The following is a 13,795-nucleotide window of genomic DNA, read 5'->3' as shown; positions in this document are numbered from 1 at the left end:
TTGTGAGATATTGATACTATAGCACGTGAGTTATCCGTGCAGATCCTTATATTATACTATAGCGCGTGAGTTGGTCGTGCAGCACGTGAGTTGGCCGTGCGGATCCTTATATTATACTATGGCATGTGAGTTGGCCGTGCAGCACGTGAGTTGGCCATGCAGATCCAGATATTTATATTATGGCACGTGGGTGTCCGTGCAGCACGTGAATTGTCCGTGCAGATTATAGTGCTTGGGTTGTAGGAGCCCCTCCGGAATTTGTACACCCCTAGTGAGCGCGGATACCCATTGAAAGAGTGATGAGAGCTGGGAGCCCAGGGAGTGATGAGGGCTGGGAGCCCAGTGAGTGATTGTTGTCCTAAGAGGTTGTACTTGATTTTCATTTGCTGTTGCATTTAGTTGCTATCTGTCATTGTTGTGAAATCTATGAAAGATTGTTGATATACAGATTACATGAACAGGAACTATATAAAAATTGATTTGACATTAATCTGCCAGATTTGATAGCATGTCTATTCTTTGCTGGAATTACTCGAAATGAACCATAACTGTGTAGCTCGTTACTATCTTCAGTTCCTTATTTATTATTGTTACTTGCTGAGTTGGTTGTACTCATACTACACCCTGCACTTCATGTGCAGATCCAGGTGTTCCCGGACATAGCGGGTGTTGATCCTTTCGCGTGGTTGATTTTCTGGAGATTTTGAGGTAGCTGTCATTTTCCGCAGACCTTGTCTCTCCTTCTCTATCTCTTTGTTTACAGTATTTGGTCTCAAACTATTATAGACTATATTTTCCAGACATGTATTCATATTAGATGCTCATGTAGTCAGTGACACCAGGTTTTGGGGAGTGTTTGTATTGTATTTAAATATTATATTTTTAACCTTAAAGAGAAGTTTTGGTTTATTGAGATTGTCGGCTTGCCTAGTATTAAGATAGGCGCCATCACGACAGGTTAGAATTTTGGGTCGTGACAAGTTGGTATCAGAGCCTAGGTTACATAGGTCTCACGAGTCATGAGCAGGTTTAGTAGAGTCTTGCGGATCGGTACGGAGACGTTTGTACTTATCTTCGAGGGGCTGCAAAACCCTTAGGAAAATTTCCCTTTCTTGTATTCTGTCGTGCGAATTTGTTGATTCTGGAAACTAAATTTCTGTTATTCTATTCTCTCACAGATGGTAAGGATACATACTACCGGATCGGATGGTCAGCCACCAGTGCCACCAGTTAGGGCCGCGAGAGGTCGGGGCCGTGGTAGAGGCCAGGGCCGAGGTAGAGGTCGAGGTGTAGCTCGTACCACATTTGGAATAGCACCTGTAGTACCACCGGTTGTTCCAACACAGGAGCAAATTCCAGAAGTATTTAAGCCGACAGGATCAGCTCAGGCACCAGCTATGCCCATTGAGATTGCAGGCATTCAGGAGACTTTGGCCCAGATATTGGCAGCCTGCACTGGCCTTGCTCAGGTGATTTTGGCTCAGGCTACCTGCCACTTCTCAGGATAAGGGAGGTACTCATATCCTTGTTGCTCGTACTCCAGACCAGGTAGTATAGGGACTTCAGATACCGGGGGCCCTACCAGCCCAGCCGGTTGCAGCTGCTCAGGTCCCGGTAGTTCCTGTTATGGCAGATGATGAGCAGAGAAGGCTTGAGAGATTTGAGAGGCTTCGACCTCCACCATTTAGCGGTACTGAGTCAGAGGATGCTCAGGATTTTCTGGATAGGTATCAACGGATGCTTCGGATAGCGGGTATTCTGGAGACCAGTGGGGTCGCATTCACTACTTTTCACTTTTCTAGGTCTGCACTCAGATGGTGGGAGACTTACGAGAGACGTAGGCCTGTTGGCGCAGTACCCCTTACTTGGCATTAGTTCTCCGTGGTCTTTTTGGATAAGTTCGTACCTCAGTCCCGCAGAGAAGAGTTGCACAGACAGTTTGTGTGACTTCGCCAGGGTGATATGTCCTTGACGCGGTACGAGATGAGATTTTCTGAGTTGACTCATCACGCAATTTGGTTGGTTCTCACTGATAGGGAGAGGATTAGGAGGTTCATTGATGGCATCACATATCAGCTACGGTTACTTATGACTAGGGAGAGAGTATATGGTGCTACTTTTGATGAGGTAATGGACATTGCTCAGTAGATAGAGATGGTTCATAGCCAGGAACGTGGAGAGAGAGGGGCTAAGAGGCCTCGTGGTCCAGGGGATTACAATGGTATTCCTTCAGGGGGTCAGTTTCACCATGGTAGGGGTCGTTCTTACAGACACACTCAGACGGGTCGTCCAGCTCATTGTGGTGCATAAGCTAGCCATGGTTCTTACAGTGCTCACTCAGGCCAGTCTTTATTTAGTGCACTACCAGCGTAGAGTTCTCATCATGCCTCCTCCGCACAGGCTTCTGCAGGTCATCCCTCGGGTTATCAGGAGCAGCAGTTCAGTCAGAGGAAGGGTTTTTTCGAGTGCGGAGAATTTGGTCATTTCAAGAGATAGTGTCATAGGCTGTTGAGTGGGGTTTCACAGCAGAGTTCTCGACCAACAGCACCAACACCAGCAGTTACACCACCCGCCCTGCCATCTCGGGGTGGGGGTCAGGCAGCTAGGGGTCGCCCAAGAGAGGGAGGCCGATCAGGAGGCGGGCAAGCTTGATTCTATGCTTTTCCTGCCAGGCCAGATGTTGTTTCCTCAGACGTAGTGATCACAGGTATTGTTTCAGTGTGCCACAGGGAGGCTTCTATATTATTTGACCCTGGTTCCACTTCTTCATATGTATCATCGTATTTTGCTCATTATATGGATATGCCCTGTGAGTCCTTAGTTTCACCTGTTTGTGTATCTACACCGGTGGGCGATATTATTACTATGGATCGTGTGTATCGGTCATGTGTAGTAACTATTAGGGAACTAGAGACTAGAGTTAATCTCTTATTACTCGGTATGGTTGATTTCGATGTAATCCTGGTATAGATTAGTTGTCTCCATGTCATGCTATTCTTGACTGTCACGCAAAAATCGTGACGTTGACGATGCCGGGGTTGCCAAAGGTTGAATAGAGGGGTTCTCTAGATCTTGTTCCTAGCAGGGTAATTTCTTATTTGAAGGCCCAACGTATGGTTGGAAATGGATGCTTGTCATATTTGGCCTTTGTGAGAGATGTTGATGTAGATGCTCCTATTATTGATTCAGTACCGGTCGTGCGAGACTTTCCGAATATATTTCCTACAGACCTTCCGGGTATGCCACCCGACAGGGATATTGATTTCGGTATTGACTTGGTGCATGGCACTCAGCCCATTTCTATTCCTTCGTATCGTATGACACCAGCTGAGTTAAAATAATTGAAAGAGAAACTTGAGAAACTCCTTGAAAAGGGGTTTATTAGGCCTAGTGTGTCACCTTGGGGTGCACCGATTCTGTTTGTGAAAAAGAAAGATGGTACTATGCGGTTGTGCATGTATTATAGGCAGTTGAACAAAGTTACAATCAAGAATAAATATCCATTGCCGCGTATTGATGATTTATTTGACCAGCTTCAAGGAGCGATGGTGTTCTCCAAAATTGATTTGAGGTATGGGTATCACCAATTAAAAATTCGGGATTCGGATATTCTAAAGACGAAATTCAGGACTCGTTATAGCCACTATAAATTTCTTGTGATGTCTTTTGGGCTAACCAATGCCCCAACAGCATTTATGCATTTGATTAATAGTGTATTCCAGCCATATCTTGATTTATTTGTCGTGGTATTCATTGATGATATTCTGGTGTACTCATGTAGCCAGGAGAAGCATGCATAACACCTGGGTATTGTATTACAAAGGCTGAGAGAGGAGAAACTTTATGCAAAATTCTCTAAGTGTGAGTTCTGGCTTAGTTCGGTGGCATTCTTAGGACATATAGTGTTCAGCGAAGGTATTAAGGTGGATCCGAAGAAAATAGAGGCAGTTCAAAATTGGCCCAGACCATCCTCAGTTATTGAGATTTGTAGTTTTCTCGGCTTGGCCGGTTATTATCGTCGTTTCGAGGAGGGTTTCTCGTCTATTGCATCGCCAATGACTAAATTGACCCAGAAAGGTGTTGCGTTCAGGTGGTCGGATGAATGTGAAGAGAGCTTTCAGAAGCTCAAGACAGCTTTGACTACAACTCCAGTATTGGTGTTGCCTACAGGTTCAGAGGTCTTGTACTGTGTATTGTGACATGTCGCGAATTGGTCTCGATGCAGTACTTATGCATGACGGTAGGGTGATTGCCTATGCGTCCAGACAGTTAAAGGTACATGAGAATAATTATCCAGTCCACGATCTTGAGTTAGCAGCTATTGTTCATGCCTTTAAAATTTGGAGGCATTACTTGTACGGTGTCCAGTGTGAGATATATACCGATCATCGGAGTCTACAACATTTGTTTAAATAGAAGGATCTTAACTTGCGGCAGCGAAGGTGGTTGGAGTTGCTTAAGGATTATGATATCACCATTCTCTATCATCCCGAAAAGGCCAATGTGGTGGCCGATGCCTTGAGTCATAAGGCAGAGAGTTTGGGCAGCTTATCATACTTACCGGTAGAAGAGAGGCCTATAGCCTTGGAGGTTCAGGCCTTGGCTAATCAGTTTGTTAGATTGGATGTTTCCGAGCCGAATCGAGTTTTGGCCTGTGTGGTTTCTCGGTCTTCTTTATATGATCGCATCAGAAAGCGTCTGTATGATGATCCACATCTTCTTGTTCTTAAGGACACGGTTCAGCACGGTGATGCCAAGGAAGTCACTATTGGAGACGATGGTGTATTATGGATGCAGGGCAGGCTATGTGTGCCTAATGTAGGTGGTTTGCGTGAGCTGATTCTCCAGGAAGCTCACAGTTTGCGGTACTCTATTCATCCAGGCGCCGCGAAGATGTATAAGGATTTGAGACAGCACTATTGGTGGTGGCGGATGAAGAAAGATATAGTTGGGTTTGTATCTCGGTATTTAAATTGCCAACGGGTAAAGTACGAGCACCAGAGACCAGGCGGATTGCTAAAAGACTTGAAATTCCGGAGTGAAAGTGGGAGCGTATTACCATGGACTTTGTAGTTAGACTCCCACGGACTTCGAAAAAGTTTGATGTTGTTTGGGTGATAGTAGATCGGTTGACCAAATCTGCGCATTTTATTCCGGTCGGTACTAATTATTCTTTGGAGCGGTTGGCTGGGATTTATATTTGCGAGATTGTTCGCCTACACGGTGTGCCGGTGTCCATTATTTCAGATCGGGGTACGTAGTTTACCTCACAGTTTAGGAGGGCAGTGCATCGAGAATTGAGCACACAAGTTCAGTTGAGTACAACATTTCACCCTCAGACGGACGGACAGTCCGAGCGCACTATTCAGATATTGGAGGATATGCTATGCGCTTGTGTCATTGATTTTGGGGGTTCATGGGATCAATTTCTGCCACTTGCAGAGTTTGCTTACAATAATAGCTACTAGTCAAGCATTCAGATGGCTCCGTATGAAGCTTTATATGGGAGACGGTGTTGGTCTCCGGTGGGTTGGTTTGAGCCTGGTGAGGTTAGACTATTGGGTACTGACTTGGTTCAGGATGCTTTAGAGATGGTCAAAATAATTCAGGAACGGCTTTGCACGGCACAGTCTAAACAGAAGAGTTATGCCGACAGGAAGGTTCGTGATATTATTCACATGGTTGGGGAGAAGGTTCTACTCAAGATTTCACCCATGAAGGGTGTGTTGAGGTTCGGGAAAAAGGGCAAGTTGAGCCCTCGATATATTGGGCCTTTTGAGATACTTAAGAAAATTGGGGAAGTGGCTTATGAACTTGCTTTTCCACCTAGTCTATCAGGTGTTCATCCAGTGTTCCATGTATCCATGCTCCGAAAGTATGTCGGGGATCCGTCTCACATTCTAGATTTTAGTACAGTACAGTTGGACGGTGATTTGACTTATGATGTGGAGCCGGTGGCTATTTTAGACCGGCAGGTTCGAAAGCTGAGGTCAAAGAACATAGCATCAGTAAAGGTGCAGTGGAGAGGCCAGCTAGCAGGAGAAGCTACTTGGGAGACTGAGCAGGAGATGCGGAAAAAATATCCACACTTATTTGAGACTCCAAGTATTATTCTAAACTCGTTCGAGGACGAACGTTTGTTTAAGAGGGGGAGAGTGTAATGACCCGGCCGGTTATTTTGAATATTATAATCTCTTTCCCCCATTTACTGCTCAATTTATGTCTTGCAATTGATTTATGACTTATCGGGTTAGTTGGTTCAGGTCCGGAAGGAACTCGGAGTGAAATGAGACACATAATCTCATAATTGAAAATTTAAGTTAGAAAAGTAGACCGGATATGGACCTATATGTAAACGACCTCGGATTTGAATTTTTATGATTCCAATAGCTCTGTATGATGATTTTGGGCTTAGGAGCGTGTCCAGAATATTATTTGGAAGTCCGTAGAGGAATTAGGCTTGAAATGCCGAAAGTTTAATTTTTGAGAAGTTTGACCGGGGGGTTAACTTTTTAATATCGGGGTCGCAATCTGATTCTGAGAATTGGAATACCTCTGTTATGTCATTTATGAATTGTGTGCAAATTTTGAGGTCAATCGGACGTGATTTGTTAGGTTCCGGAGTCGTTTGTAGAAATTAGAAATTTCAAAGTTATTAGGCTTGAATTGGGGTATAATTCATGCTTTTAGCGTTGTTTGAGGTGATTTGAGGAATCGACTAAGTCTGTATGATGTTTTAGGACTTGTTGGTATATTTGGTCGAGGTCCCGAGGGGTTCGAGTGAGTTTCGGATGGATAACGGGTTGGATTTTGGACTTGGAACTCTGCTGGAATTTTTCTGATGCACCATCTGGTTTCCTTCATCACTTTCGCGAATGGAGCCTCGCGTTCGCGAAGAGGAACTAAGAGGCTGGCAATATTTTCTCTTCGCGTTCGTGAAGGGTGGACTGGGTGTGCATCGTGAATGCGAGAGGTGTTACGCGTTCGCGAAGAGGAGATGAAGCAACTGAGGACCCAGGCAATTGGTCTACGCGTTCGCGTAGAGGGTGTCACGTTCGTGTAGTGAGGGGGAATGAAGCATCACATTCGTGATGGGTTGAACGGGTTCGCGTAGAAGGCATTGAGGCAGAGGCATTTTGGAACACGAGGGTGATGTCGCATTCACGAAAGAGGAATTTGGACGGGAGCTAATTTGTGCTTCGCGAATGCGAGGCACTGACCGCGTTCGCGAAGAAGAAAAGCCTGGGCAGTGAGTTTAAGCCTGGGCAGTGAGTTTAACTTCGTCCCATTTTCAGTTCTTGACGATTTGGAGCTCGGATTAAGGCAATATTTGGGTGATTTTCAGAGGAAACAATGGGGTAAGTGTTCTTAACTCAATATTGGTTAAATTACCCAAATCCATGGTTGTTTTTATCATTTAATTGGTGAATTGAGTTGGGAAAATTTGAAAACCATCTTGGTTTGAATTGAAGATTTTAGGGTCGAGTTGGGGTCGGATTTTGGTAAAATTGGTATGGTTAGACTCGTGGTTGAATGGGCTTCCGGATTTTATAAATTTTGTCTAGTTTCGATATGTGGGCCCCATGAGGGACTTTTGAGCTAATTTTCAATTTTTTATGGAAAATTATTATTTTCTTATGAAATTAATTCCAATGAATTTTATTGACTGAAACGAATTATTTATGACTAGATTCGAGGCGTTTGGAAACCAATTCACGAGGAAAGGACATTGCAGAATGAAAATTTCACGGCTTGAAGTAAGTAACAGTTTTAAATCTGGTCCTGAGGGTATTAAACCCCGAATTTTGGTATCATGTGATTATTTTGTAGGTGACGGGCGTGTGGGAGTGCACCGAGGGGATTGTGACTTGGTCCATCCCGGGAAACTGTAAAGTTGAATAATTTGTTGTTAGCTATATGCTCTCTATGTGTTGATAAAATTTGATTGTAAATCATGTAAGAAATCATTCTTAGGCTATGTGATAGTACTGTTGGGACCCACAGAGGTCGCGTACTTGTTGAATTGCCTGCTAAATGCTATATGTACTCAGTCTCAGTTTTTACTTGCACATTTTATCTCAGTCTCTATTATTATTATTGATACATCATATCGTTGTTGTTTGGGCTGATTTCATGATTATTGAGAGCCCGAGAGATTGGAGAGATGTATGACTGAGTGAGGCCGATGGCCTGATTGTGAGATATTGATACTATAGCACGTGAGTTGTCCGTGCAGCACGTGAGTTTGCCGTGCAGATCCTTATATTATACTATAGCATGTGAGTTGGCCGTGCGGATCCTTATATTATACTATGGCACGTGAGTTGGCCGTGCAACACGTGAGTTGGCCATGCGGATCCAAATATTTATATTATGGCACATGAGTTATCCGTACAGCACGTGAGTTGTCCGTGCAGATTATAGTGCTTGGGCTGTAGGAGCCCCTCTGGAGTCTGTACACCCCCAGTGAGCGCGGGTACCCATTGAGAGAGTGATGAGTGCTGGGAGCGCAGGGAGTGATGAGGGTTGGGAGCCCAGGGAATGATGAGGGTTGGGAGCCCAGTGAGTGATTTTGTCCTAAGAGGTTGTACTTGATTTTCATTTGTTGTTGCATTTAGTTGCTAACTGTCATTGTTGTGAAATCTCTGAAAGATTGTTGATATACGGATTATATGAACAGGAACTATATAAAAATTGATTTGGCATTAATCTGCCAGATTTGAGAGCATGTCTATTCTTTGCTAGAATTACTCAAAATGAATCATAATTGTGTATCTCGTTACTATCTTCAGTTCCTTATTTATTATTGTTACTTGCTGAGTTGGTTGTACTCATACTACACCTTGCACTTCGTGTGCAGATCCAGGTGTTCCCGGACATAGCGGGTGTTGATCCTTTCATGCGGTTGATTTTCAGGAGATTTTGAGGTAGCTGCCGCGTTTCACAGACCTTGTCTCTCCTTCTCTATCTCTTTGTTTACTATATTTGGTCTCAGACTATTATAGACTATATTTTCCAGACTTGTATTCATATTAGATACTCATGTACTCAGTGAAACCAAGTTTTGGGGAGTGTTTGTATTGTATTTAAATATTATATTTTCAACCTTAAAGAGAAGTTTTGGTTTATTGAGATTATCGACTTGCCTAGTATCAAGATAGGCACTATCACGACAGGTTGGGATTTTGGGTCGTGACAATATTATCATTTTCATGGTAAGGAAGAGCGTAAAAGCACAAAGGGTGATGCCGTCCCAATTATATTAGTTATATTATTATTATCATGGTGAGGAAGAGTGTAAAAGCACGAACGGTGATGTCGTGCCAATTTCACATTATTATTTATTGATTTATAAAGTGAGGAAGAGAGTCAAAGCACGAAGGGTGATGTCGTGCCATTTAAATTATTTATCCATCATACTGTGGCAAGAAAGAGAGTTAAAGCACGAAGGGTGATGTCGTGCCATTCATATTATTTATTTACCATTTCATGGGAAGGATGAGAGTAAAAGCACAAAGGGTGGAGCCGTGCCATTTTATTATTTCAGCTACCTATTTTGTTGTTGGTAAATTATTTGGCTGCTACATGACACTTCTCTGGCTGAAATGTTTAATACCATTTCCCTTCACGTGTTCCCTCCCAAATTTGTGAAATTTGTTAATTACTGTGTTTAATATTGCTTCATATACGTATATACTTGTACAGGTTGTTTACGTATGTGTCTTGCCATAGCCTCGTCATTACTTCATCGAGGTTAGGCTCGATACTTAGATAGTACATGTGGTCAGTTGTACTCATACTACACTTTGCACTTTTTGTGCAGATTTAGGAGTTGGTCCCAGCGGCGTACCATAGACTTGCTCGGATTCAGCTACCCAGAGGAGACTTGAGGTATAACTGCACAGCGTCCGCAGTTCTGAAGTCCCTTTCTACCTTATTTTAGCTGTGTATTATTTTTAAAATAGCTTGAATTTTATTCAGACCTTTATTTGTATTATTCTAGTAGCTCGTGCACTTGTGATACCATATTCGGGGATGTATTTGGATGATTTGGTTGTTATGGTCTTCCGCACTTTATTTCAGTAATTGACTTCCATTTAATTTAATTTGTTAAAAGGAAATGGTTAAGATTATTCTAACGTTGGCTTGCCTAGCAAGTGAAATATTAGGCACCATCACGGTCCCGAAGGTGGGAATTTCGAGCGGTGACATAGTAAGTATTACTAACTGGTGCATTAAAAATTATCGAATTAAGTTAAAATATTTAAGCATCATAATGTCTAAAGCATTATTTTGATGATTCGCCTAGATGAGGACAACAATATACATTTAATAGCACATAAACCATTCTGAATCTGATAGTATATACAAATTAATAACTCAAAGCATTAATGAATGAGCATATTTTAGTTACAACACTTGCTTTTTACTCGCACTCTGCTTCTGATACTATCTTTAACTGACTCAACTTCTTAGATTGGTGCGAACAGATCAAATTTCATCTCAAAGTTTTAGATCTTGATGTTGCACTTTACACTAAGAAGCCAACTGCTATTTTTGAAACTAGCACTGCTGAAAAAACATCCTATTTTAAGCTCTGGGTCAGGTTGAACAGGCTGAGCCTAATGTTTATGCGAATGAATATTGCGGGCAACATTAAGACTACTCTTCTTAAAACTGAAAGTGCTAAAGAACTTCTGAAACTTGTGGAAGAATGCTCCCAAACTGCTGATAAGTCTCTTGCTGCAACACTAATGGGTACTTTAACCACCGTGAAATTTGATGGTTCGCGTACCATGCATGAGCATGTCATTGAAATGACAAATATAGCAACAAGATTTAAGTCTTTGGAAATGAAAGTGGATGAGAATTTTCTTGTTCAATTCATTATTAACTCATTACCATCTAAGTATGGTCCTTTCCAAATGAACTACTATACCATGAAAGACAAATCGAACGTGCATGAACTGTATGGAATGCTGGTTCAAGAGGAAACAAGGCTGAATAATCAAGGAACACATTCCATTAACCTTGTAGGCCATCAAGGAGATGTCAATGAGTCTTCTTCTCAAGTACGTAGGAAGGAACACATGAATGATAAGTGTCGTTTTTTGTGAAAAACCTGGACACTTTCAACCGAAAGATTACCTGAAACGTAAGGCATGGTTCGATAAGAAAGGTAAGTCTTGTGCTTTTACGTGTCTCGAATCAAATTTAACTGAAGTTTCTTATAATACTTGGTAGATTGACTTTGGTTATACTGTTCATGTTACCAATATGATGCAGGGATTTCTTACAACCTAGATCATAAATCGGAATGAAAGATTTGTGTACATGGCAAATAGAGTGAATACTCTAGTTGAAGATATCAGGACTTACCGTTTAATCCTAGAAATTGGGCGTCACTTAGACTTATTTGAAATTTTTTATGTACCTTCTCTTTCAAGAAATTTAATTTCTTTATCTAAGTTGGATAAAACTGGATATTTTTTAGATTATGGCAATGAATGTTTCATTTTGTTTAAACATAATCATCTTATTGGTTATGGTTTTATTTGTGATAGTTTATACAAATTGAATCTTGATAATTTGTTTGCCAAAACTCGCTTAACCCTGCATCATAATGTTGGAACCAAACGTGGTTTGGTGAATAAACACTCTGCTTACCTGTGGCATAAACATTTATGTCATATATCCAAAGAAAGACTGAAAAGATTAGTTAATAATGAAATCCTTCCAGAATTAGATTTTACCGACCTTAGTATATGTGTGGATTGTATTAAAGGAAATCAAACAAAAGACACAAAGAAAGGAGAAACAAGGAGCACACTGCTTTTTGAAATTATACACACCGATATATGTGGTCCTTTTGATGTCACTTCTTTCAGTAAAGAAAGATACGTTATCACCTTTATTGATAATTTTTCACGTTATGGATATGTCTATTTGTTACATGAAAAATCTCAAGAAATGAATGCCTTAGAGACATTTAAGAGGTTCAAAAACAACTAGACAGAAAAGTGAAAATAATCATGTCATACGGGGTGGTGAGTATTATGGAAGATATTACAAAACTAGACAACATCCTGGTCCATTTGCTAAATTTCTTGAAAAACGTGGCATATGTGCTCAATACACAATGCCTAGCATACCACAACAAAATGGTGTGACAGAAAGGCGTAGTCGTACATTAATGAATATGGTTAGGAATATGTTAAGTTATTCATCTTTACCCATCTCATTGTGGATATATTCATTAAGGACTACCGTTTACTTGCTAAGTAGGGTTCCTAGTCAAGCAGTCCTAAAGACTAGTAGAAAATCTAGTTTGAGGTACCTGCATGTTTGGTGTTGCCCGGTAGAAATTGAAATTTGTAATCCACAAGAAAAAAAACTGAATGCAAGAACAATCAGTGGTTTCTTTATTGGTTATCCAGAAAAATCAAAAGGGTATATACTTTACTGTCCTAATCACAGTACGAGAATTGTTAAAACTTGAAATGTTAGGTTCATTGAGAATGGTAAAATTAGTGGGAGTAAGAACTGCGTAATAAGGAAATTAGAGAAGTCAAGGTGCAAGTTCATTGTCACGACCCAAAATCCAACTTGTCGTGATGGCACCTAACCCAACCCGTTAGGTAAGTACACTATTCACTATCTAATTCCAAAGTAATTTAACAAGACAATTATTAAAGAAAATATATGAAACCATTACATTTCCCCAAGAACTGGTAGTACAGATCATGAGATTCTAAAAATAGAGTTTACAAAGAGGAAATAAAATAAATACATAGTCTGTTTGAATAGTACATAAACATAGCTTTTATAAATCTAAGGCTACCATGGACAAGAGGCAGTTACAACAGGAACGCAGGTATATCTTCAAATCCCGCAACCATCGAGCACAGCAACAACAGCAGCCAACATCTGCATGCAATTTGCAGAAGTGTAGTATCCGTACAACCGACCCCATGAACTGAGCAAGTAACAAACCTAGCCTTAGATTGAAAGTAGTGACGAGCTTCCACCAAGGTCGGGTCCAAAATCGATAGTCCACAATAGTCCATAACAACGTAAATCAAATAATACCAGAAGTAACTCGGAAATAAAATGCTCAGCTAAATCACGATTTAAAAAAAATAGTTCTTCCTTTCAAGTACATTAGTAAAAACCCAAATCGTTTACCGAAGTTTCCAAAAGTATGAATAAGTTTGAAAACAATAATTTTACCAAAATTCTTTTCCAAAATAAGTAAGATGTTTCATTTCCTTTCCAGATAAGCAATGTAATACAAATGCATCACTATATCCATCTGTCAAAATATGTGAGAAATCATGAATGATGTGATGTTGTACAACATGAGAAAAATACATCTCTATGCATGTATGTCATGTGTGCATGCCAATGCGATGCAACTTAGTGATAAAATCATAAACAGTCCCTCGGGAAGACCTCACAATCACTCGTATACAGCCCATCGAGCCTACCCCACAATCACTCGTAAATAGCCTCTCGGGCATACCTCACAATCACTCGTAAACAGCCCCTCGGTCATACCTCACAATCACTCGTAAAAAGCCCCTCGGGCATATCTCATAATCACTCGTAAGCCTCTCAGGCATACCTCACCATCTCTCTCATGCCTCCCAATCACTCGGCACTCGGCACTCGCACTCAGTAGGTACCTGCGCTCACTGGGGGTGTGTACAAATTTCGTAGGGGCTCCTACAGCCCATCGCTATAATCTGCACGGACAACTCACGTGTTGCACGGACAACTCACGTGCTATAATATC

At 41.4% G+C, this 13,795-nt stretch overlaps 1 protein-coding gene across 1 annotated transcript; it reads left to right on the top strand.

The window, feature by feature from the left end:
- Window positions 1-2,154: 2,154 nt before the first annotated feature.
- On the top strand, window positions 2,155-11,304 carry LOC142166969 (uncharacterized). Its single transcript, XM_075227077.1, has 3 exons — window positions 2,155-2,236; window positions 10,477-11,072; window positions 11,287-11,304. Exons 1-3 carry the CDS (start codon window positions 2,155-2,157, stop codon window positions 11,302-11,304), a joined length of 696 nt encoding a protein of 231 aa, XP_075083178.1.
- The last annotated feature ends 2,491 nt before the right edge of the window (window positions 11,305-13,795 follow it).

This window comes from Nicotiana tabacum, chromosome 2 (genome assembly GCF_000715075.1).
Source record: "Nicotiana tabacum cultivar K326 chromosome 2, ASM71507v2, whole genome shotgun sequence".
NCBI classification, from domain to species: Eukaryota; Viridiplantae; Streptophyta; class Magnoliopsida; order Solanales; family Solanaceae; genus Nicotiana; species Nicotiana tabacum.
The sequence above is the reverse complement of the archived record's forward strand: the minus strand, read 5'-3'. Positions and strand labels throughout refer to the sequence as shown.

Excerpts from the sequence above, each read along its gene's own strand:
- LOC142166969 (XM_075227077.1), top strand. The coding sequence starts at position 2,155 with ATGGTTCATAGCCAGGAACGTGGAGAGAGAGGGGCTAAGAGGCCTCGT. Across the intron at positions 2,237-10,476 it reads CAATGGTATTCCTTCAGGGG|ATTGGTGCGAACAGATCAAA; the intron begins GTCAGTTTCACC and ends TCAACTTCTTAG.